Source organism: Nannobrachium achirus, assembly GCF_963921795.1.
Source record: "Nannobrachium achirus genome assembly, chromosome: 18".
In the NCBI taxonomy this organism is placed as follows: domain Eukaryota; kingdom Metazoa; phylum Chordata; class Actinopteri; order Myctophiformes; family Myctophidae; genus Nannobrachium; species Nannobrachium achirus.
In genome coordinates, this window is record NC_137825.1 from 24,222,550 (window position 1) to 24,246,346 (window position 23,797).

At 43.2% G+C, this 23,797-nt stretch overlaps 2 protein-coding genes across 2 annotated transcripts in view; one reads left to right on the forward strand and one right to left on the reverse strand.

Annotated features, from left to right (window-relative positions):
* Positions 1–10,061: 10,061 nt before the first annotated feature.
* Positions 10,062–13,200, reverse strand: clrn3 (clarin 3; the record flags this gene model as incomplete). The annotated part of the gene is made up of 3 exons (XM_080747305.1): positions 10,062–10,348; positions 11,786–11,971; positions 13,077–13,200. The coding sequence occupies 3 exons, from the start codon at positions 13,198–13,200 to the stop codon at positions 10,062–10,064; spliced, it is 597 nt and encodes a 198-aa protein (XP_080603431.1).
* Positions 13,201–14,469: 1,269 nt separating this feature from the next.
* The window catches only part of ptprea (protein tyrosine phosphatase receptor type Ea), a 130,266-nt gene continuing 120,938 nt past the window's right edge, over positions 14,470–23,797 (forward strand). The window contains exon 1 of the mRNA XM_080747128.1: positions 14,470–14,524. The gene's annotated coding sequence lies outside the window, so the exon portion shown is untranslated. The remainder of the gene's footprint in view (positions 14,525–23,797) is intronic.

Sequence of the window (23,797 nt, forward strand, 5' to 3'; positions counted from 1 at the left end):
TAACTTTCTAACTGCTTTCCAGTAAATACCTCAGCACTTTTTTCTTAAAGGCTGATTTATTTTGAGTTAGACGAATGCTCAAGGGTAATTTGTTCCAATAGTCTATGGCTCTATAAATTACAGTTTTTTTCATTGAATTAGTGTTTGAACTAGGTACAATAATATGCTCATTAGCAGCATATCTAGTATTGTAAGAATGTCTGTTATTACAATAATCTACCTGTTCAAACAGAAACAAGGGAGTCTTTGAATTAATAATACAACAGAGAAATGTTGCCAAGCCTGAAGAAATCCTTTGCTCAATAGTGAGCCATGAGAGGATGGAGTGCATATTTTCAATACTAGTTCTCATAGAACAGCCCAGGACAAGCCTAGCCGCCCTGTTTTGTGCAACCTGTAATTTAGCAAGATTTGTCTTAGATGCACATGACCATACTGTTGAACAATAATCTAAGTGACACAAAATTAAAGATTTTTAGACTTGTCCCAGGATACTAGAAGGTACATAAGATGAACACTTTCTAGTGACTGCAATACCTCTCCCCATTTTACTAACTATTGTATTTATATGCTCAGTCCACGATAATTGACTGTCCAGGACAACGCCCAGCAATTTAGTGCTGTCTACTTGTTGTATGGGCTCACCAGCTATAGATAAATTAAGTTTAGGTGTATCTGCCAATTTGTGTCGTGTCCCGAAGACAATACTTTTAGTTTTGGATATATTTAAGACTAATTTGTTTGTATTTATCCAATCATGTACTATTTTCAATTCCCTAGACAAAACTTGATTTAATTCTAGGCATGAGCTTGCAGTATAATGTACAGTGGAATCATCTGCGTACATCGTTATACCTGCATTATTCACAGCAGAGGGCAAGTCATTAGTAAAAATTGAAAACAGGAGAGGTCCTAGACAACTTCCCTGAGGAATCCCACATGATAACATACTACCTTCAGATAAGCTCCCGTTATAAAATACCTTCTGTGTTCTAGAAGAAAGATAACTATTCATCAGAGTAATCGCAGTTTGATTAAAACCATAGCACATAAGTTTATCAAGTAGAATGTCATAATCAATAACGTCAAATGCGGCGCTGAAATCTAACAAGACCGCACCTGCAATTTTTGAGTTATCAATCCCCCTAAACCACTCATCAGTCATTTGAATAAGAGCTGTAGCAGTCGAGTGACCCTTTCTATAGGCATGTTGATATTTGGTAGTCAGACCATTGGAGTTAAAATAATCCTGTACCTGAACATGAATAATTCTCTCCATAACTTTGCTAAGTGCAGGGAGAATACTTATAGGTCGACTATTTGGACCACAGAAAGGTAACCTACTATCCTTAAGGAGAGGAATGATTTTTCCCTCTTTCCACATTTTAGGGTACACCCCACATAGCAGACATCTATTAAATATATGACATAAGGGGCCTGAAATGTGATCTGCAGCAATATTTAACACCTTACTGTCTAGATTGTCTGCACCTGCACACCCATATTCAGGAAGAGATTTCAGCAGTTTTTTTTACATCACTCACTTCTACACAATTGAAATGAAACATGCAACTTTTACCATACATTATATCATTATTAATCAGGTCGCAATGATTGTGATCTGTGCCACTTAAATTCTGCCTCAGATTGTTCACCTTATTGATGAAAAAGTTATTAAAATAGTTAGCAATATCCTGGGGCTTTGTTAAAAAAAAGCCATCAGATTCCACAAATGAGGCACAAGCATTTGTCTTTCTTCCCATAATTTCATTCAATGTATTCCAGAGTTTCTTACCATCATACTTAACACTATTAATTTTCTGCTGATAATATTCTTTCTTCTTCCTTTTGTTCAATTTCGTTACTTGATTCCTTAGTTTACAGTATTTTAACCTGTCGTCCAATAAACCAGATTTTACTGCCACTGCTTTAGCATCATCTCTCTGTCTCATTAAATGCTTTAGAGGTAAATCTATCCATAGGGCAGTTTTAGTTTTAGCTGTGAACTTTTTCATAGGAGCGTGTCTATTAACAATTTCCATAATTATATTCATAAAGGCAGTAAGGGAAACCTCTGGATCGTCATTACTGTACACCGCATCCCAATTAACATTTTTAACATCCCCCACAAAATGATCATTGTCAAATCTATTATATAACCTTCTATAAACAACTCTGGCCCTTGCTTTAGGAATTTTCGCCTTTCTACTGAAAGCAACAACATTAACCATAAGAAGAACAGATTAGGACACGGCATGGCTGTGAACATCATTTGCCAGCGCCAGAGGCAGTCTTGTGGTCATTCCACTCCCCCCCAGTTGTAATTTATAATATAGTTTGGATGAAGTTGTTTGTGTGAAAAAGTCACTTCCGAGGCCCATGTCTACAGCATCACATAAAACTCCAAATACTTTATAATTACAATCATACTGTAACACATTATAAAGCATTGTGTCTGGACTGTGACCCATACACTAAGCTAGGGCGACCATATATTCAACTCCTCGAGCCGGGACCCTTAAATCAATGTGCATGTTTGTCATGCACGCGCACGCAGCCACACACACTGTACAGTATATGTAGCCCCAGCCAATAAACCGACAAACAACAGCCCTGCCAATCGGGCTCAGCTCTGTTGGCACTGTGGTTTTCGTGTCGGACTAGCGAGTGGGAGAGTGGTGTTCAATTCTCGCTCCTGCGCATCACTACAATCTGGCGTAGTCGGCAGGACGAGGAGCGTGATATCCTCGCGTGAGCGACACGAGGGACGTCGTGTGCGGCGTGAAGCGCGAGAACGCGCTCCAAAGATCGGGGGGGTGATTGTAACCCCCATAGTTAGTACAGCCATGAACCAGCCAACAACAGCCCTGCCCGGGGGATGCAGCTACCCTCGCCCTGGCAAGAAAAGCCCAGAAGTATGACTGGCACATCCTGCACAAAGCCACAACAACACCGGCACCACCAGGCAGGCTCAAGTCTCGCCACCCCTACAACAAGGCAGCACAAGAGATGCTACAGTCTATCCCTGAGGTCTTGTCCAGAGACGCCTGGCTGGCAGCATCCTGGAAACGATCATGGGAGACAATACATCCAGCAATACATCCAGGACCCAGGAGGTGGTGTAAAAGGAGAAGATATGCCACGCCATTTATGGACTGCGCTGAACCGTCTGCGCACTGGAGTCGGGCGCTTCAAGTCTTCTATGAAGAAGTGGGGCCTAACAGACAGTGCGGCATGCGAGTGTGGCGAGCCTGAACAGACTGCCGAGCACATTATCACCGGCTGCCCCCTATACACCCCACCCTCAGAAGCTGGTCTTTTCGATTTAGGACCAGAGACGAGGGCGTGGCTGCAGAACACTGAGTTGGCCATCTGATGATATACGAAAGAAGAATAAGAAGCCCTGCCAATCGGACTCAGCCCTATTGGCACGGAGGTTTGTGCGTTGGTCTGGTGAGTGAGAACCCCGGGTTCAATCTCCGCTTCCGCGCATCACTACACAATACACATACATATAGGCAATGACTGACTGACAAACATCAGCCTCAGCGTTGAATTCAGACCATGATTCAGACACGCAATGCATTTGTTTATGTTTCCCGATTGGTTAGGTGAGCATTACGTGAGATTATAATGCATTATAAACACAGGCCTCATAGAAAGTGCAGCAAAAAAGTGTGTTACACGGGTATTTGCGAAGAGATCTTTTCATAATCCTTCCAAAACATGTTTTTCTGTTGACCCCCCCAACACACACACACAAGCCAATGTCCATGTGGAACCTGACTGGGACGGACATCCACCCCCCCACGGCCCCCAGACCTCTATGGCCCATCCGAGTGGACCTTTCCCTGGGTGACAGCGTGACCCCCCCTGCCCTGCAGCTGGAGGAGAGGAGAGGAGGTGTCTGTTTCATAGGCCTCTGTAATGCGGGAGCGGGCTGGATAGGGTTTCAAACAGGTACAAAAAGGTTCCTCAACCTAATCCTATCACACAGTAAGAGTGGTCGGGCGGGGGGCTCAGGGGTCCTGTGCTTAATCCCACTATTTTATCTGTTCTTCTCGAGAGTGAGAGCAGGGAGAGAGGAAGAGATTAGTTGCCAATCGCTGATTTTAATCGATCCGTGTTTGCACAGCAAACGCCCCGCCAGAGATCTACTTCAAAGCACTTGTGCTATTCCTATATGCCTCTGTGCACACAGTCACTAAGGAGGAGCAGTGGAACTCATAGCTGAATATCTTTACTGTGGAAGCTGTCTTATTGCTCGCTATATGTATTCTGTGTCCATGCACTCAACGGGTCTCATTGTAACTTGCAACGTCTTGGGTATTTTCTTTAAAAAGCAAAAGTGGGATTACATGTGCGGAAGAAGAGTAATCCCAGTACGCCACTGACACAGGGTTCACCTTAGGCTGGAAGCTGCACTGCACACAGGCTTTTTTTAATTTATTTTTTATTGATTGAATACTTTATTAGCAGTTCGCATAGGAAAGGCACATAACAGTACAGTTCAGATACAAGGTCTACTAATAGGGATTAAACCCAAGACCAAGGCTTGTATGTGTGTATACTATATATATTAGTTTTACAACATATTATTGTCCTTAATACAATATGTCTGTGACTGGTAATCTCATAGATAGATAGAATGTGCAGGGAAGACGTAATAGGGGCGTAGTATAGGCGGCTGTTAAAGAGTGCATACCACATAGATAAGGCAACAGTCATTCCCACAGCCGGCCCAGGTTCGAATCTCACCCGAGGCTCTTTGCTGCACGTCACCCCCCCCCCCCCCTTCTTGCCTCTATGACAAATAAAGCAGAAATGCTGAGAAAACGCAAAAATACCATAGTTCACAGTGAACGAGGACACAGGAGGGACACAAGCAAACGCTTCCCACAAGTCATTCCCATGACTGGGAGTCTAGTCTACCACCCCAACCCCTGGGAAAAATATACATGGATTACCTTACTTATCTATGCCAGTTCAAGCACCATGATAGAAGCAGTATTTAAGTTGATCCCCTTTAAACTCCGGTGATGCATTGCATCTTAACCCTATCCACTTCCACATGGGATCAACTGGGGGAAAGCCTCGATGAGAGATAGAGATTTATTACGCGACTCCCTCAATCCCCTTCAAAGGTGCAAGAGCAACACGCGAGAGTACAAACGCACACTCGGCGATGGGCGCGGGGGAACAAAAGACAATGCTTTGCTGATAATGTAAGATGCAGAGATATTTTCCTGCTAGTTGGCAACTATTTGCCTCCTGGATCTTCTCCAGTGTGTGTGTCTCTCTCACAGCTGTGATTCACATGAGTGCGTTGACATTGGAGCAGGGGGGGAGGTGTCCCGTTACCTGCTTCTAGTGTCCCATCACTCAGGGCCTAAGTCTGTTTGGACATGCCCTCCGCGGCACCTTTCAGTCCCCGCAACGCCTTCTACCTGCCTTCAAAGGAAACCACTCTTCCTTTAAGTCTCACACTTCAAGGGACGTGGAGAAGGACGTGACAGTGTTTGTGAAGGTTTTTCGGTCCCCGTAATGCATAAAATGCATCTTTTTGTGGGGCGGATGGGGTGGAGGGGGGTATCCACTGCACAGTATAGTGTTGGAACTCAACAACTGACTGGCAGGGGTCATTGCCATTAGGGATGGAGCTCGAAACAAGGGCCCATACAAACTCGATAACAAATGTATTGAGTACCCGTTATCAATAAGCTTTTGGCTTATCAAGCTTGATTCCAGTTGTCCAGTTCTGTTCAGAATTTGTCGTCTCACGTCTTTCCACAAAATATTAGAAAATGCTCAATAGTGAGCTCGATAAAAGCCCGGCTCAATAAGCAGGATCAATAAGGTGCCCATCCCTAATTGCCATGCTGCATGGCTTGTTGTGGAGATTTTTGTCAAAATTAAATTTTTGAGCTAGCCCTGAATGAACATAACAGGTCTGTAACTCTGAGAACGTACAAATGGACCTGTAAGCGTCCATTTGGGGGTCCTTGCAAATGAAACATTTGAGAACTCATGTGCCATAGTGTCGTAGTACTGCTAATCAGTGTCATACATATTCTGAAGAAAAGCTGGAGACTTGACATTTTGGCTATTATGATTAAAATAAGAACATTATAATGGTCAAAATGTCATATTCGCCATGGACAAGACCACGCATTTGTCAGTTTACGGACATATTGGTGACCCCTGCTGACTTAATTGGGGCATGGCATAAGGCATGTTGATGGTGCTTCTCTTAGACATCCTTCTCTCAAAACATTTTCACAAATTGTGTGCCGGAGCTCACTGGTGCACCTTGAGACAAGTCCAGGTGTGTCTTGGGATTTTGTGAAAACAACACATTATTATTGAAAAGGATGAGAATACAGATGTGCCTTGAGAGTTTCACTTGCCCTTTGGTGTGCTTTGGGCAATAAAATATTAGAAAACCCACTGTGATAGGCAGGAGACAAGAGTCTACAACGTAGAGCTAAATTTGTCAAACCTTTTGGGCTCAAGTCGGAATTGGGATTTACATTTATACATTTATCTAAAGGGGCTTTATATCACACATTATAAGCATCTATAATTCCCATATTCTAGTTTTAAATATAACTCAGTGGTCATACACCTGTTGATGTAAAATAGAAGACATCTCTCTGCAATACTTTCTTTCAGTGATAGAGGGCAGCAGAGATAAACTTATTAGCCCAAAGCTACAACTCAAATTACATCATTTGTTCTCTCTCTCTCTCTCTCTCTCTCTCTCTCTCTCTCTCTCTCTCTCTCTCTCTCTCTCTCTCTCTCTCTCTCTCTGTGCCATAAAGGCCCTATAAATTCCAATGACAAGAATGGTTAACAGAGACATGCTTACAAATCCTTACGATAAATCTACCCTTTACACCACAAAATGCAGTTTTAAACGCTACATTTTTCTTAAGTTTAGTTTAATATTTTGTCTGTGAAACACAAGCAGGTAGATATAAATATAACTCATAAAATATAGTTTGGATAAAGTTATATTATCAATATTATCATTTTGTTCTCAAAGTGAAACACTTGTCATCAAGGACAAAACACATATATCATCATGAACCAGTTGTCTTCTGGTATACATGCTAAAAGAAACATATTATTTCCTTCAAGCAAACAGTTTTGTTTGCATATCATGTGATCATTGATCAGACCTATTCCTATTAAGTTGTTATCTATTAATATGACAGTATGAGTCACAGCACACACTATACATAACCAAAGGTCAGTGGACAGACTGGACACCAGGGCTGCAATTATTATGTCTTCAGAGATTATTCTATTGGTTAATTGATTAACTGAATATTGCATTGATATGCGGCAAATATTTTGTTTACCGATTTGTTTACTGTCTTCCTATTGTGACTTACTATGATTCATAATACTGATTTGTTTTAGTTTCTTTCTTTCTTGCTTTCTTGTTTTCTTTCTTGTTTTCTTTCTTTCTTGCTTGCTTGCTTTGTTGTCCATATACCGCCCTCTCACTCTCCCTCAAGAGGCCTTGCCTTAAATGAAGGCCTTGCCTTAAATTAAGGTTAAATGAAAAAATAATAATTAAACACCAGATTAAAAGTATGCTACTGTAAAAATACTTTATTAAAATCAGTTATTTAAAATAGGCCTATATAGGCCTATATAACATATATGCAATGGGGTGTTTGTATTTTGTCTCCCTGCTCTTCTGGGACATTTAGATTGTACATTTAGGCCATGTCTCTCCTAGACACAGGATCTGACACAAATTTTCAAGATTCATCCCCTAAGCAAGCATGCATGATCTATAGTAAAAATGTCAGCAGGTTCAGATTCGGGGTAGAAGAGGAAAGTTACATAGTGCAGCTTTAAAATGATTACTTCAACTAACTGTTGCAGTGGACAACCTTTGTTATGGAAGAAACTCACAGGCATTCATATGAATTTGCTACTAATGGTAATTGGTAAATGGTGAATTTATATAGCGCCTTTATCCAAGGTGCTTTATATAGATTGTGCATTATATTCACACACACATATACACCGATGGCAGAGGAAACCATGCAAGGCACCAACCTGCTCATTGGGAGCAGTCAGGGGTTCAGTGTCTTGCTCAAGGACACTTCGACACTAACTATGGGGGAGCTGGGAATCGAACTGAGCCACTGCCGCTCAGAGGGTTATAACATTCTCCTCTATTCTGGCATGGCTTTTCATAATTTCATAGAACACATTGCTGCTGTAGTTTGCTTCCATTCAGCCTCAATAAAGCATCATTGAGGTCAGACACTGACGTTGGCCGATTAGACCCAGCTCACATTCGGCGTTCCAATTCATTCCAAAAGTTGCTTGATAGGGTTAATGTCAGGGCTCTGTGCAAGGCCAGTATAAAGTTCTTCTCACTTATCTCAACAAAGCATTTCTGCTATGGGGAGGCGTGAGGGGCACAGGGGGCCAGGTTGTCATTCTGAAACAGGAGATGGCCTTCTGCAAATTGTTTCCACAAAATGTCATGGTAGCCTGTAGCATTAAGATGTCCATTCACTGGGACAAAGGTCACTAATTGGAATAACCCTAACTAGAAAATTGTAGCACATAGTAGTATCTCCGCCAGGCCGGGTGGTCTAATACCCAGAGCTGTGTAAAAGTCGTGGGTTGCAGCCGCCGGGACCCGAGGAAGCTGCAGGGGAGAAATGGGGTATTTGCATTTGTGGCGCACCCTATGGTCATATTGTGAAAGCATATTTGTACGTGCACTCTATCCACAATTTTCCCCGGGGGTTTACTGGAGACTATCAGGACCAAACTTCCGGGTTTAACAGCAGACATACAAGCTCACGTCGCGTCGCAGATGCAACCCGTTGTGAGCTTGTAAATCGGCGGCGGAAGATCGGTGCAAACGTCTGCGCAATGCACTATGGGGCGTAGGAAAATCGTGGATAGAATACCCTCAACATTCCAAAATGAGGTTGAGTGAATGTATATGTGTCAGTGACTGGAAAACAACAACTTCTTCCCAGAACTGACAGCATGGATGGACTCATAACCTCATTCTCCTTGAAATACACATACATGCGCGCACATGCACATGCACACACGCATACGCACACACACGCACGCACGCACGCACGCACGCACGCACGCACGCACGCACGCACGCACGCACGCACGCACACTCACTCACTCACTCACTCACTCACTCACTCTGTTCTCTTTGTTTATGATGTCATGTGCCATATGGGTTATTGGTTAAGTGCAATATTGTACCTGGTGGATGGTCTCCCTTATTTTAATATTTCAAGATTTCTCTCTTTGCGGTAGCATATGTTTATCATGTGTAGCTGATCTGAGATCAGATGAGATTCCCAGAGATAATGACCTAGGGCCTACGGTTAAGTGCAAGTGTCATAAGCTAAAACATAAACTCATATCGTGCCACGGTGATGGCAATGGTAAAATTGGGGGGGTTGATTGAATTCTTTGGTCTAACGGCATTTCACAAGAAATGTGGCACCGATTGGTACCGAATATAGATGGAGATTAACTCACAGACAGACAGACAGACAGACAGACAGACATAATCTCCATCAGATAATTAGAAAGGGAGAGTGTCCAGTCTGTCCACTGAATTTTGGTCATAGGCTAGTGCATTATTATCTAGCCTGGCATGGCAAGACTAATAACACTGCATACATAATAGTCTGGACTCTCTATGGAACCTGCATTTCCAAGGGGTGAATTAAAAAGAAATGTCTCTAGTGGTATACCCGCCCCATATTTGCATACTGGGCCCTGATTGGTGCCCCACAACTTCGGGGGCAGCGAACTCCAATCGCAACCGACCAAATCTGCAGAGGACTAATTCTTTATTTTTATTATTTATTTGTTTGTTGTAGTGGCAGAACCTTGCCTATGAGATATGTGCTATATACATGCCTCCATTTTCGGTTTAAACATTGCAATAAATAATCCCTGTTGCGGATAAAATGGTCTTTGTCCGTCCCTGAGTGTGGAGATTCATCAATGTCACAGCAGACCGATTCAAATCGCAGGCTCCCAGGCTAATACATCATAATTTCCTTGGGCGCGTCCTCGGTAGGCTTCTGCTGCTCCCTCCTGTGCGTGTAGGCTGCGTGCTGGTACAGGAAGATGACCAGGATGGACAAGAGACAGAGCGCTATGTAGGCGATCAGCAGGTAGTAGCCGAGCTGCATCTCCACACTCATGTTCGTCAGGTTCACCGAATCCGGAAGGTTCTGGTTGATGAAGTGAAGGGACATGTCTTCTGCCATGCTGGTCAGGTGCACGTTACACACAAACATGATGAGGACGACCAGACACAGGCACGCTGTGGAGGAACAAGGATATTATATTCTTGAATAAGATTTTTTTATTTATTTAAAAAATAAATAATAGGGGCGCCTGCTGGCCTACTGGTCCAGGCGCATACCACTTAGGCATTTCACATAGGCATGGATGCCTGGCGGCGTTGCCAGTTTGATTCCCGATCCAGGCGACCTTTGCCGCGTGTCACTCCCCATCTCTCCCCCATTTCCTATCAGTCTACTGTCCTATCAATAAAGGCATAAAAGACCCAAAACAAAAACAAAAATCAAAAAAAAAACATTGGGGGCTTTTCTGCCTTTATTGATAACGCAGAAAAGCCAGAAACGGGGAGGGAGAGATGGGGAAAGACGAGCAGCAAAGGCTGTCGGGATCGGGATTCGAACACGAACACGCGATGCGCAGTCAGGCTGCCGTCAGGCCTGTCTTGAATCTTTCATACATTTTTATTTTTTGTTTTGTCTTCATGTTTTCCATTTCAGTTAGTAGTAATTTAGAGTAGCCAATTAATGTTCACCCCCTTTTCTCCCCAATTTAGTCATTACGCCAATTAATTCCTCCACACACACATTTCTGTGTTGTCACTGCTGTTGTATCCTACTGACTCACCTGCCAGTGAGGAGCCCCACAGCGGTAGGACGTGGGGACCCCGTCCTACTCCTCGCACCCAACACTCTCTGCTGACAGGTGCTGCCCCAGCCCGTAGGAGTAAATGCAATGACCAGTATCACCCTCCCTGCCCGGCTTCCCTTCCCCGAACAATTGTGTTCACATACAGGTAGACGCCCGGATGCCAAAAGACAAAGCCGGTTGTGGGCAGGGACTTTAATTACTTTACATTCATGCATTTTTTAATCGTATATTATTGTTTATTTAGGGTTGCAGGGCGATTCAAGATTTCAGAAAACCTTTGAAAATACCTTATTTAAAAGCTTGCAATCGGTGACGTGATACATACATACATACATATATACTGTACATCATACATGGGCAACTGGCGGCCCGGGGGCCACATGCGGCCCCCAACTTCACTTAAAGAATTCAGCGTTCTAATTCAAAAATAGCAAAACATAGCGTGACACGCTTTGAGCTTGTAGATCGGCTATTTTTGCTATTTCTGACTGTATATGCAATGAGGCCCTCTGGAGTGAATGTGAAAATATATTGCCCCTCCATCTTCAAAGTTGCCCACCCCTGCTTTACATACATACATACATACATACAACATACATACATACATATGTACGTGTGTGTACGTACATAATGTATGTACATACATACTGTATGTGGACATACAGACAAACACTTTTCTATACAACCCGTTTTGTGCCACTAAACACACGCCCCAAACCAAGTGTGTGCTGGAAGTACAAAAGGAAGGAATCAACCCATTTCAGTGCATCTAATGGTCATAAGATTGTAAGTGGTAAGTCATCCTTACCACTCAGTGAGCTGCAAGCGTAGAAGCCGACCGGGCCCATGTAGGTCTCGTAAGGATTACTGACACTGTTGTAGAGGGAGATTAGCAGGCTGAGAACCGAGCACAGCATGCACACCACCAACAGGCCCACGGACAGGACATGCAGGATGAAAGGCGCTCCTCCTATCTTCCCCAGCACTTCAAACACTGTGTGGAAACATGATGGAAAATGATGGTTACTTTTAGTGACATTTACCATCTAGTCCCCAGCTACGTGTACTTTTAGAAGTCAGAATCAGTTGACTCACTAATTGTGCAAGTTCAGGAAGTGCAGTTTCATGACTCGAGGTTGATGCTGACAACGCGTCATGATGTGACACATTGTGAGCATTTGAAGATTTGTAAAACTATTTGAAATGTTTTGGAAAATGTGAAACCATTAAAGCCGGGAAAGCATCTGTGTCATTTTAGATAGTACATCTGCTATTTCAGAAACATTTTAGAAACATCTTTTAAGTGCTGATTCAGAACACATTTGTAGAGTCGGCATCAGGTTTTAATAGGTTTGAAAGTACACAATTGAGCTGAGAGTGGAGTGGAGAGTGTAAAAATGACAAAGTGCTTAAAGGTGTAAGTTCACCCCCAAAATGAAAATGTTCCTATCGATCACTCACCCTATGGAGACTTGAGTTCAATACAAATGTTTTGTTTTTGTCGCCAATGATTTGAGGAGACTCTTTGAAGGCCCATTGATTCCGGATTCATTTCCGGACGGGCAACGCCTGACACTGTTGTTCCCCTTACACATCACTGTGACATCACAGGTGTCATCACAGTGATGTCAGATACTCAGAGCAGGGATCTCCATATATGGGTATAAACAGGTGACATCAGTGATGTCAGATACTCAGAGGAGGGATCTCCATATATGGGCATAAAAGGGATTGTATCCCAGATGATGCCCTGTTAGGAGAACCACACTAACAGAATCCATATATGGCTAAGACAGATGGCGTGACCTTGCCCTTTAAGGCGAGTTCGCTTTTCGCCCTTAGGCGTCTTACTGGTTATTTTACTTCCTATGTATTGTATAATATATGTCACACAATTTAAACAATTTAAATGTTGAATTTTAAATAACGGTAATGGAATTGTTACAATAAAAGACAAATATCAATGAAGTCAGGTCATAATTTACCTGAAAAATTGTCCTCGTCTGCAAAAAACGGGCAATTTGATATAGCAGAAATTGCATCAAAAAGATCCATGAGAATTTCTGCAGTGCCAGTTCCATTGGAGATGGCTTCGTTACGCGGAATACAGTCCATGTACGTTTGAGCCCATACGGTCGACATGCTATATCCCAACAACCCAATAGCCCAGGATGTCAAGAGCCCACTGGACAAGAAATGGAGGATCTTCTTAGTGGAAGGCATTCTCTCTGCTGTATATTCCAGTCACACTAAACCAATGCTAAGAGTCCCAGTTTGGTTACAATCAGAGCACAACACACAGCTGATCCACCAAGACTTCCCTGTTGCCTTCAGACTCAGAGAGAGGAGCAGTATGGGCTGAAGGTATCATAAAACCTTGATTGAGACTGACCTTTGGTCAGAAACCGAGGTGGTTGCCATGGTGTGTTGACGTCATATTCCCCAAACAACATAAAATGTGATGTAAGATTTGATTAGAGCGGGAAACAGATGATTAATATGTCAATTGATATTTCATGGCATTTAGGCTATAATGTGGCTGCTTATGTACACATTATCAGACTAGGCTACTGTCTGAACAGTGGTTCTCAAAGTGGGGTCTGTGGGCCCCCAGGGGTCCATGGGGGGGAGGATTCCAGGCGGTCCCCAACAAAAGTAGTTAATATAGCATTTTAACCACTTTATCCATTTATAAATCCTCTCTTCTGGGGGTTCCTGGCATACAATATCAATGTATTGGTGGTCCAAAAGATTGATAACTAATGACTTTCAGACACTGTGTGTGGGTAGCCTATTGGGCCTACTATTAATTCAGGTTGTCAGGCTTAGTGTTATTTAGGAGTCTGTTTCTTCATGGTTAAAGGAAGTCAAAGGAAGTAGTCTAGGTTCACAGCCTTGGATCCAAAGTCCAGAATGTAAAAGAACAGAATCATAAAACATAGTGCTCACTAATCATTAACATCTTCTACCCAAGGATGTTTTACTAGAAAGGGAGCACTCCAGCATTATCCATTAGACCCTATAATAACAACACCATGTGATATCAGACTAGATGAATATAGGCTACAGACAGTATGATGATGAAATAGATTCAATGTAAATACATGTGTGAGAGATGATGATTAGATTAGGGTAAAGAGGACTCCAGTCCTTTCCTTTTCTGAAAGTATCACAACTTGCTGCTGGGGCCTGCGCCCCCTGGGGTGACATTATTATTTGCACGTGTTGTAATAAACAGTGGCGCCAGGCGGCTCCCTTTCTACACCAGAGAAAAAATAGAGAGAGGCACAGAAAGAGAGCGGTAGAGAGAGAGAGAGAGAGGGCTCGACTGAAGCAGAGGGAGAAGATAGAGCGACATAGAGAAACAGACAGAGAGAGAGAGAGAGAGAGAGAGAGGTTCCAGTTCCACTCTCAGTCTGACAGCGCAGATATGTTCTCCTGAACGGCTCGTTCGTCGTGCCTTGGTGACAGTCAGACACACAGTGGGACAGACGGGATACTGTAGCATCGTCAGTGACAGTGTGGATGGAATGTTTCCACCGTCAAGGTGAGTGAGACGTTTACATTGCTGTTGTGTTCTTCTATATTCTATTCTGACATGTTATCCCCGGCGAGCAGCAGCAGCAGCAGCAGACACACGTCAGTTTCTTTCTGCGTTTGTGTGTTGTGTTTTTCAGCCAAACGTTAGGCATGGCAGAATGAATAACGCACCGCACCGGGGTGGCTTCATATTCTACCTGTCTGACTTGTTGTCACGCAGCAGGAGCTTGGGGGCGTGTGGTGGTGGGAATGGGATGTATTAATATCTGGATTCTTTATTTATTGCTATGATTTGAACACAGCTTTTGCCGTTGTTGATGGGTTCATATTCGTATATTTGACATAACCCAACAGTGCCGCATGATGCCTCGGTCTCTCCCCTGTGTGACAACCTCACAGGACTTCTGACAGCCAGTGAATGTGGGTTATTGGAGCAAAAAGCCCCGAGTTTCGTTCTCATTTCTCATGTTTTGGTTGTTTTTTCCCCCCTTCTTGTGTCGCTGTTGTTGTTGCCTGGCTGTGTGAAGGCTGCACTCCGGCAGGAGTCATCTTTTTAAGCGTTCATTATGATTGCCAAACATGTAAAGAATGTTCAAAAGTTGCCTTTATCCCCCCGCTTTCACAACAAAACTCCTTGTCATTCATTGTTGCGGGCTGCAGCTTTGTTGTGACTTGTCCAACAAACAGTGGCAACATAACAGCTAGGGTCACAGAGGTATAATGATGTAGTAGTTGAGTTTAACCCTTGTCAGAGACCAGGGTACACTTGTAACCAAATGGACCCTTCCTTGGCTTGTGTCCATTTAGTGGTTACATTGTCTGACTGACTTACAGATGGATAGTTAATGGATTTACTGTGGTAGCCTCTTCTTGTGTCTTTTAAACAAGGTATACATTCTTGTGGTTGATTTGTGGGTAGTGGTGTAAAGTAACTATTAAGTATATTTACTCAAGTACTTTACTTGAGGTATTACTTTTTTACTTTAGTGGAGCATTCAAATTTTCTGAACACCAGACTTTTATCCTACTTGTAATGGAGTATTTCTACATTGTGGTATTGATACTTTTACTCAAGTAAAACATTTGAGTAGGCTACTTATTCCACCACTGTTTATGGGCATATTGCCAGTTCGACAGCTTAGCTGTGCTTTGCTGTAGTAGGCATGCTCTGCTTTTGCATGTGAGAAGGTGAACTCATTAGAAACTGCTATTGATAAAAGCCCTATTATATTCTGTTGACAGTAAATGGGACATTGGCCGCCTGCTTCAAGTTCTGCCCTTGAATTAACATAATTTTATGCTTGATTATGAGTTTGTTATTACGAAGCGGAAAATGTACGCTCCAAAAGAGTGTCAAGTCAGTGTCACAGTTTCTATTTGTCTTAATGTGTCTTAATTGATTCTTAAGTGGGTGCAGTGTGACAAGATTTTGGGGACCATATGTTGTGCTGTTATTTTTTGGCTGCTGTTGTAAGTAGACAATGTACACTGTTCACAAAGACAGAATGGACTGCCAGTGGGTATAGGAAAGCATAATTAACAAGTCTCTCTGTGTAGCTATACCAACAAATTCCTTGAAGGATATAAGGTTATCTGCGTTTAATTTGGCTTCCACCCACCTTACCTGCAGCATCCACCCAGGCATCGTTCAAACTGTAGGCCTGCGAGGCAATTATTCAGTGTTATGGAAAGAAACAAACAGAAGAAAGGACCTGGAATCTGACATGACAAACACTGTAGCCACGGGCTAGAAAAATCTCTCATCCATGCTTGTTTCTTGGCAGCAGTTGGAAGTGTGGCAACAGTCAGTTCTTCCTGTTTCACAGAAAACTTGTTGCCTCAGAAATAATGCCTTGAACCGTCCGTGTTCCTATAAACCAGTGGTTCTCAATGGGGGTCCGGGCGGGGACCACCATTGGTCCAATGGTGGTCCAAATGTGACTCTTCAGTGTACAAATGGAAACAAACTGATGTTACAGTGTAGATTGGGTTACAGTATTTGGTTCAGTGATTCTCAACCTTTTAAATTTCAAGGACCCCCCATTTGATCTAATGATTCATCTCTGGGACCCCAATCTGCACTGCACAATGCTTATTTAACTCACGAGTACAAATGGAGCCAAAATGGACCTTTTAAGGGTTTGAGTATGAGTTGTAAAAAGGGAGTATAAGGAACCCCAATTGAAACAAGCCCATTAAGCTTTCTTTTGGTGTTTATCCTTTTAGTTGACCGTGTACCAGTGAACTGTACTGTCCTGTACCTTGTCCTATGCAAACCTCTAATAAAGTCTTCAGTCAGTCAATCATTTGGTTCCATTTGGACACTGCCAGAGTTAAAGACCCATAAGGGTCCGTTTGGACCACTGGTGGAATGGAACCGCCGCTCTAAACCAGACATCTTTTGAGTTCCTATATGCATTCTACCAGGCACGTGCACAAATATACATAAAAGGGGGCTTGAGCCCCTGCCCTTTTATCCGTTTATAAAAAGTGCCCTCTCTAGACCATGAATGCAGTTTTCACTATGGTGGGGGAAAAAAATGCAAATGCACTCTTTCCATGCCATGCCTGATGTCCAACAAACTCTCCTGAATTTGAATGCAGCATCTTATGTTGAAAGAATTGCCCTCTCTGTGTGGAAATCCATGCTCTCTAAGCCACATGTCCAGTATTGACTTGATAATGCTTAGGTATCAAGCATCGAAAATAGTCGACCTCGTTGTGAGCTTGGAGCAGGGCATACGAGCGGAGTGGAGCGCGAGCGGTGCGGTGCGGGGAGCGTGAGCGAGCAACTTTTATAATGGGTCTGAGCGCCGACCCTCCTCCGCTCCGAGCCGATCCTGTTGGGGCCGCGCGCTGCATGTTTCCAACAAAACAGTGGCGAGTGGACAGCTCTCCAAGTCTCCATCAAAGCCGAGGCTCACGTTACCGCAGCCATTTGTGTTGGGAACACACTGGCAAAGGAGAAAGTGTTTCGGACATGGTAGCACTAGCAAACTACTTTTTTGACTCTGACGACCCTGAGCGGAGCGTGGAGCGAGCGCGGAGCAAGATGCGAAAATGAAGTTGAGCGACGGATCGGCGGGGAGCGGAGCAGCCCGGTGGCTGACCAGAGTGAAGAGCGAGTGGGACAAGAGCCCTCTGGAGCGCGGAGCGGCTTTTGTCACCGCTCCACTCCGCTCGTGTGCGCTGGCTTGGAGGTCTGCTATTTTCGATATGTTTACCAAAAGGCCCTTTTAGAATTTTTGAGCCCCTGCCTCTCTAACATTCTCTGCACGTCCCTGCATTCTACTATTTGTCCCAGCCAGGTGCATGGATATGGATATATACACAGAATTCCGAATTTACACAGAGTCAGACTGTAGTAGCTATGACGTTTAGTTTAGCAAAGTCCACCAAGGTGTGAGAGTGAGGAATGTGTTGTTTAACTAACACGGCTTTACTAAACTCATATTTTGTTTTCATATAATATGAACAAAAATCACACAGCAGCAGCAGCAGCAGCCCTTTTATTCAGAGGTTGCATCTCATTGCCACTGCTGCCTACACGTTGTGCCGAGCTGACTGTGTTGCTTTCCATTTTTTTGTTGTTGTCAGCCATAGCTGGGATTACAAAATGGCAGATTTATGTGCTTGTTTTCTTTAAAGAGAGAGAGAAGAAAAAAAATGCTTTGTGTTGTTTTTACACGTGGGAGTTGTGTACAACACGACCAGATGTGGTGTGATTGTTTCAGCCCACTGCGCTGTGCCCGGGCGCTGAGCTGCGCCTGTACCCAGTCAGAGAACAATGTCATTCTGCTGGTTTATAAACAGCGACGTAAAAAGAAAGTAGTGGTTCCCAAAAAGTGGGTCGGGACCCATTTGTGGGTTGCGGTCTGATCCATTGTTATGGTTCGTGAGTTGTACATTTTTTTTTTTTATACGATTTTCACAAATGCTTCACAAAAAGAATCACACTTTTTCATGAATTAAAAGCAAATATTTCCAAAAATAAATGTATAAATAAAAGAAAATTCAAATAAATAAAGAAATCCATAAATTGAAGGGGGGGTGGGTCCGGGAGAGTACCTCTTCCATCACTGCCTAAATCAACCTACCATCCCAGACCCCATCCCCTCCCCTCCCTTCGCCGCCAGCCACTCCCCGCCACACATCACCTTGGGGGAAGAAAAAAAGACAGATACACTCATTCATTTTGTGCTGTCGAGGCAGAGGGACCCCATGCTGGGCTGTGCCACATTCTAGCCTACTTTTTGTGATACGTATATTTTTTTTCTTTGTGGAATGTGAAGAGAGAGGGAACAGATAGATAAACATAGCAGCATGGCAATTAGTGCTCGATAAATATTGGTTAAGTAATCTTAGCGATTATTCAATCTATTACTTTTTTGATTAATCAAATAATCGACAAGCGTGTTTTCTTAATTTTTTGGTTTTATTCAAATCAAAAAAACGTTGTTTTACACCAAAGTAGCGACATGGTCAATCTACAACTTCACAATGTGCCGCATTGCTTGTAGATTGGCTATTTTTGAACATTTTGGGACTTCAATTATTCATTATTATTATTATAGATTGATTACTCTTTTTATAGTTGATTAATTTGATTAACTCCAACCATGGATTTAGTCCCCAGTCAGACCCGGGTTTTGATAGAAAAACTAAACTACCAGTCATGTGTCTCCTCTACCTGTGATGTGTTGCCCTATAGTGAAACGTTGCTCAAGCGCATGATGCTATGTTGCAACTGTAGGCTTGTTTGTGCTTGCGGCTTATTCCATAGCAGCCACGGCAGAATGCCTAGGGACTCTGTCATCATAAATCATTTCGTAAAACATATCAGGGAAAAACATGCAGAAGATTTGACGTGTTTTCTTTTAACCCTTTTAAGCAGGAGAAGTTGCTGAAAACACTTTATTTATCACAGGGATGTTCTTCTTGGGAGTTCATTGCTTGGAGCAGCTGTATGTAGTTCAAGTGATTTTTATTCCAAGAGAACAAAACAAAAGATAATGGTACAAAAACAAAACTAGGGAAAACCTAAAGACGCCTTACAGACGACCTTGTATGTAGGTTGTTGCTTCCTGCTTGGAAGACGGATCGTCGTAGGAACCAGGAAAGCCCCTTATTTAGCTCTCATTCACAGAGAGGTGGGACCTCTGGCTCTGTGTGACATGGGGAGGGGGTAGGCGTGTCACCACCATCAGAAGAAGAAAGGGCCCCGAGGCTGGGAGCTATTAAACACAATACACATGTGGCCACGGCGGGGACGGCTTGCACAGCTGTGCAAACTGTTACCTGCTGCCCCCTGTCCCACTCCCCGGTGTCCCTGCACGGCATGCATGCACAGCCTGCAGTGCCCCGGCCCCCGATCTGGTCCATGCTGCTGTACCACCAGCCTGTGTCTTCACACAGATCTACACATATCTAATATCAGGCTACGCATACACCAAGACGATACACTGAGTCGTCTCCAAAACGTTTACTGTACATACAGAATCGTCTCAAAAGAAATGCATGTGTCAGTCCACATGAAACCACTGAGACTGCAACAAAACCACTGTAGTATATATGCCAGACCTGTGAGTGGCGCTTTAAAGCTGCTACCAAAAAGCAATGTGTTTGCAAAGTTGCGTCATCGTTTCAGAAATATGCGCATCGGGTTGTGCAGACAGAGACGCGAAGCCGGTGTCTTCAGATGTATTCACTCTGGGAGCCGGTTTCAAACATGTGCGTATTCGGGCACTCAAAACGCAGGCTTCGTGTGGCAGAAAGGTCTAAATGATTAAAAAAGCGTATGCGGATTCACCTTACATCGTTTTCGTATGGACGGCGCCTTAGTCTTACTGCTACTGCTGCTGGGGAAGCCGAGAGCAACAATGACAGATGAGACGAGTGTCTCTCTGTCTGGAACTGGAACCAAAGTAGGACAGCATAGGGCCTGCTTTAACTATCCATTGTTTTCTTGGCGATAATTCTATTGATTAATTTTTCAGAACAATCGGTAAGTGTGTCTTATATATACTAGGGCTGTCTTCGACACAGGATTTATGAAGTCGATTCGAGTCGCGGGGGTTAATCCGACGCGTCGACGAATCGTTTTATAGTCTACTTTGTGTAAAAAAAAAGGAAAAAAAAGTGTTGCTTTAAACCACGTCAACATAATAGAATAATACATTAAGAGACGAATTGAATACACAGTGTTTTCGGTGATATCGGTGCGCGAGCACAAATGTTATCTGCATAGCAGTGTACAACCATAGAGTTATAACACACCGTTAAAACAAATAAAACATCTCCGCTGTTTCAACTCTGCCCCGTCTCTCTGCACTGTCTGCAGCGTGCAGTAGAGATGAGACATTCGCAAACGATTCCGCTCTCTTGAACGGCTCTTTTAAATGAACGATGGGATCCAGTCCGCAGTCGCGGGACACAGAGCACTGACAGAGTAATGAGTCAGTGTCGAGAACGGATTCATTTCAGAAACTGATCATAAACAGGTGGAGGCACAGCTCCCGCTTGAGCCAGCAGTGTGGACATGTCATGGACGCAAACACAGCGAAACACAATCATTCATCATGGATTACAACACTGGAACAATTCAGAAGCACTTTAATTAGAAAATGTAACTTGTAGCCTACACTTGTGTATGTTAATTTGACTTTAGAAGATTGTTTACTACTTCGTGGACGCGCGTTTGTGCTGTGGCAGGTTATTTAATATGGGATTTTGACAGCGTGCTTCCTCCTCTTAACGGAACACTGTCCCGGCTCTGAATGTTTTAACGAAGCGGCGGTTCTGAACCGTTCTGGCCGTTCCGTCTCACTTTCAACCCGACGCTGGTGCGAGACAATAAATAACTGTTCGCCAATTGCTACTTCTCATTGGAAGTACATGACACCACACCAGTCCAGCAGTGCACCGCAGTACTGGCAGTAGTAGGCTATAACTGGTGATATAAAAAAATATATATTTTCGCTTCGACTCAAACAATTGGCATCGATTCCCGGGGCTTAAAACGACGCGTCGATTCGTCGATTTTTAGAAGACACCCCTAATATATACACTTATGAAAGTATATATATATTTTTTAAATATATCAACGTATCGACGCGAGGAGATTCTAATAGATATTTTCACGTAATTATGTAAACGATTAGTCCGACTAATTACTTAGCTCTATTTCTGTCTTGTGCAAAAAGAGCAAGACTGCTATTTTAGCCATTCTGCGAGCTCACATGACATGGGAATAAATGAAAGCTTTGTCAGCTTGTTTATAGCTATTATCACTATTTTGAAAAAATGTTTTTTTTTATCGATACAAATACGTAATTGATTAAATCAATTAGTTTTATTAATTGTTTCACTCTCATACAGTACCTTATGACAATCCATATAGAAGGTGTTCACCAGCAGCTGCACTTTGAGACTCACTGAGGTCGTTTTCATTCAGCGTGGAAACAGCTGGGCGGAGATCAAGGCCGTCGCTTTTCAGCGGCATCAGACGTAAAACCCAAGTTTACCGTCTGTGGTTCCAACGAGCCTGTTAGATGTTTCTGGCCCTGTGCGGTGAACGGTATGACCAAGCACACGAGACACAGCACAAAGAGCTTATCTGTTGAAGAAAGATCAAAATAGGATTAATCCTATTATTCTAAAGTTGGTGCTTCTCTTTTTCCTCCCCTAAATGTTCCTTTCTCTTACCTGACTGTTGTTGTTTTGTTTTTTTTAGCATGGGAACATCCTGAGGACACAGTGATATTGGATACATGATGTGTTCACCCTGTACTCTGGGCTCAGTACGAAAAAAAAACCTGTCTCCTGCCTTCAAATTCTGCTGCTCTATTAACTCATATGCTGCCATTTAACAATACCTTCGTACTCTTTAACTGCCATTCGTCTCCATAGACTTCCATGTAATTCATAGTGCACGGATCATGCACACCCATGCCTAGATAATGCACCACGTGTGTCCACATTGCTCACAGCTTTCAAACAAAAAAATCCGAATGGAAATCCGTTCATGCATTCATGAGATAGCAGCCATTATGTTTTACACTGTTGTGAGCTTGGAGGTCTGCTACCTGAGTTGTATGGGGGTTGTATGGGGGTTAAACAAGCAATTTCGCGATCGCTATCATGCCTACTAACGTTTTTGGGGTCCCAAAACATTTTTTGAAAAAAAAAAAATTTTTGAATTTTTTTTTTTTTTTTTTTTTCAAAATGGCCGAAATTCTCGGGTTCCTCGGGCGTGGCAGGGAGGGACATCGCGAAATTCTCGGGTTCCTCGGGTTTGGCAGGGTATGAGTTAATAACTACTTACAGTACACTAGGCTGTAGTAGCCCCCATAATTCCTTCCCTCTACACCAGGGGTCTTCAACAGGGGTTCTGGGACCCCTAAGGGGTCCTCAGAGTTACTACCAAGGGGGCGTTCAAAACGCTGTGTGATAGGAACCTTTATCTACACCATGAATTTTCATTTTTCCAATTTTTATGTATTTTCTTGGTGTCCCACCAGCAACTTCTATCCTCACAAAAGTCCTATTTCTGACCATTGTGTCTTTCTCAGTTTATGGGCAGATCTATGTTAGCATGTCTCAGAACGGTCCTGATTGTGAAATGTCAGATTTGTGATGTCACAAGGCCTGAGAAGGAGGCAGGAGGAGCTGGGAGAGGGTTGGGGAGGGGTGGGCAGGCCTGAGAAGGAGGCAGGAGGAGCTGGGAGAGGGTTGGGGAGGGGTGGGCAGGCCTGCTGAGCAGGAGGTGGGGAGGAGTGTGGGGCCAAAACTGGCTCAATAGCGCAGTCCTCCCACTCAGGACAAGGTGGTACTGCAGCTGAAAATGCTCTGAAAGCCAGGCAGAAATGACAGGGGCTCTGTATTCAGGAGTGGTAATTTAGCCTCAAACCTTTTCAAAAACGTTTTGGGGACACAAACAGTGTTATATAAATTATTTTTAAATGCATGGTGTAGGACCTTTAACCACAGGATGCTAGGGTTCACCTAGCATCCCTTTTCTGAGGGGAACAATTGCTCTAGCTCCTTGTATACAAGCTCAATAGCTCTAGATCAGCTATTTCCAGCAAAGAGGTTTGGTGTAGGGTGAAGAAAGAGCATACCAAGTACAATCTTTCTAAGTATTGAGGGTTTAAGTGCTTAACTGTATGAAAGTACACATTAACATCCACAATAATGCTACAGTATCATTTATAGTGCTGTCAAACAAGTCTATGAAGCTATCTATGAAATCATATGAAGAGGTTTAATCTGCAAAACAATT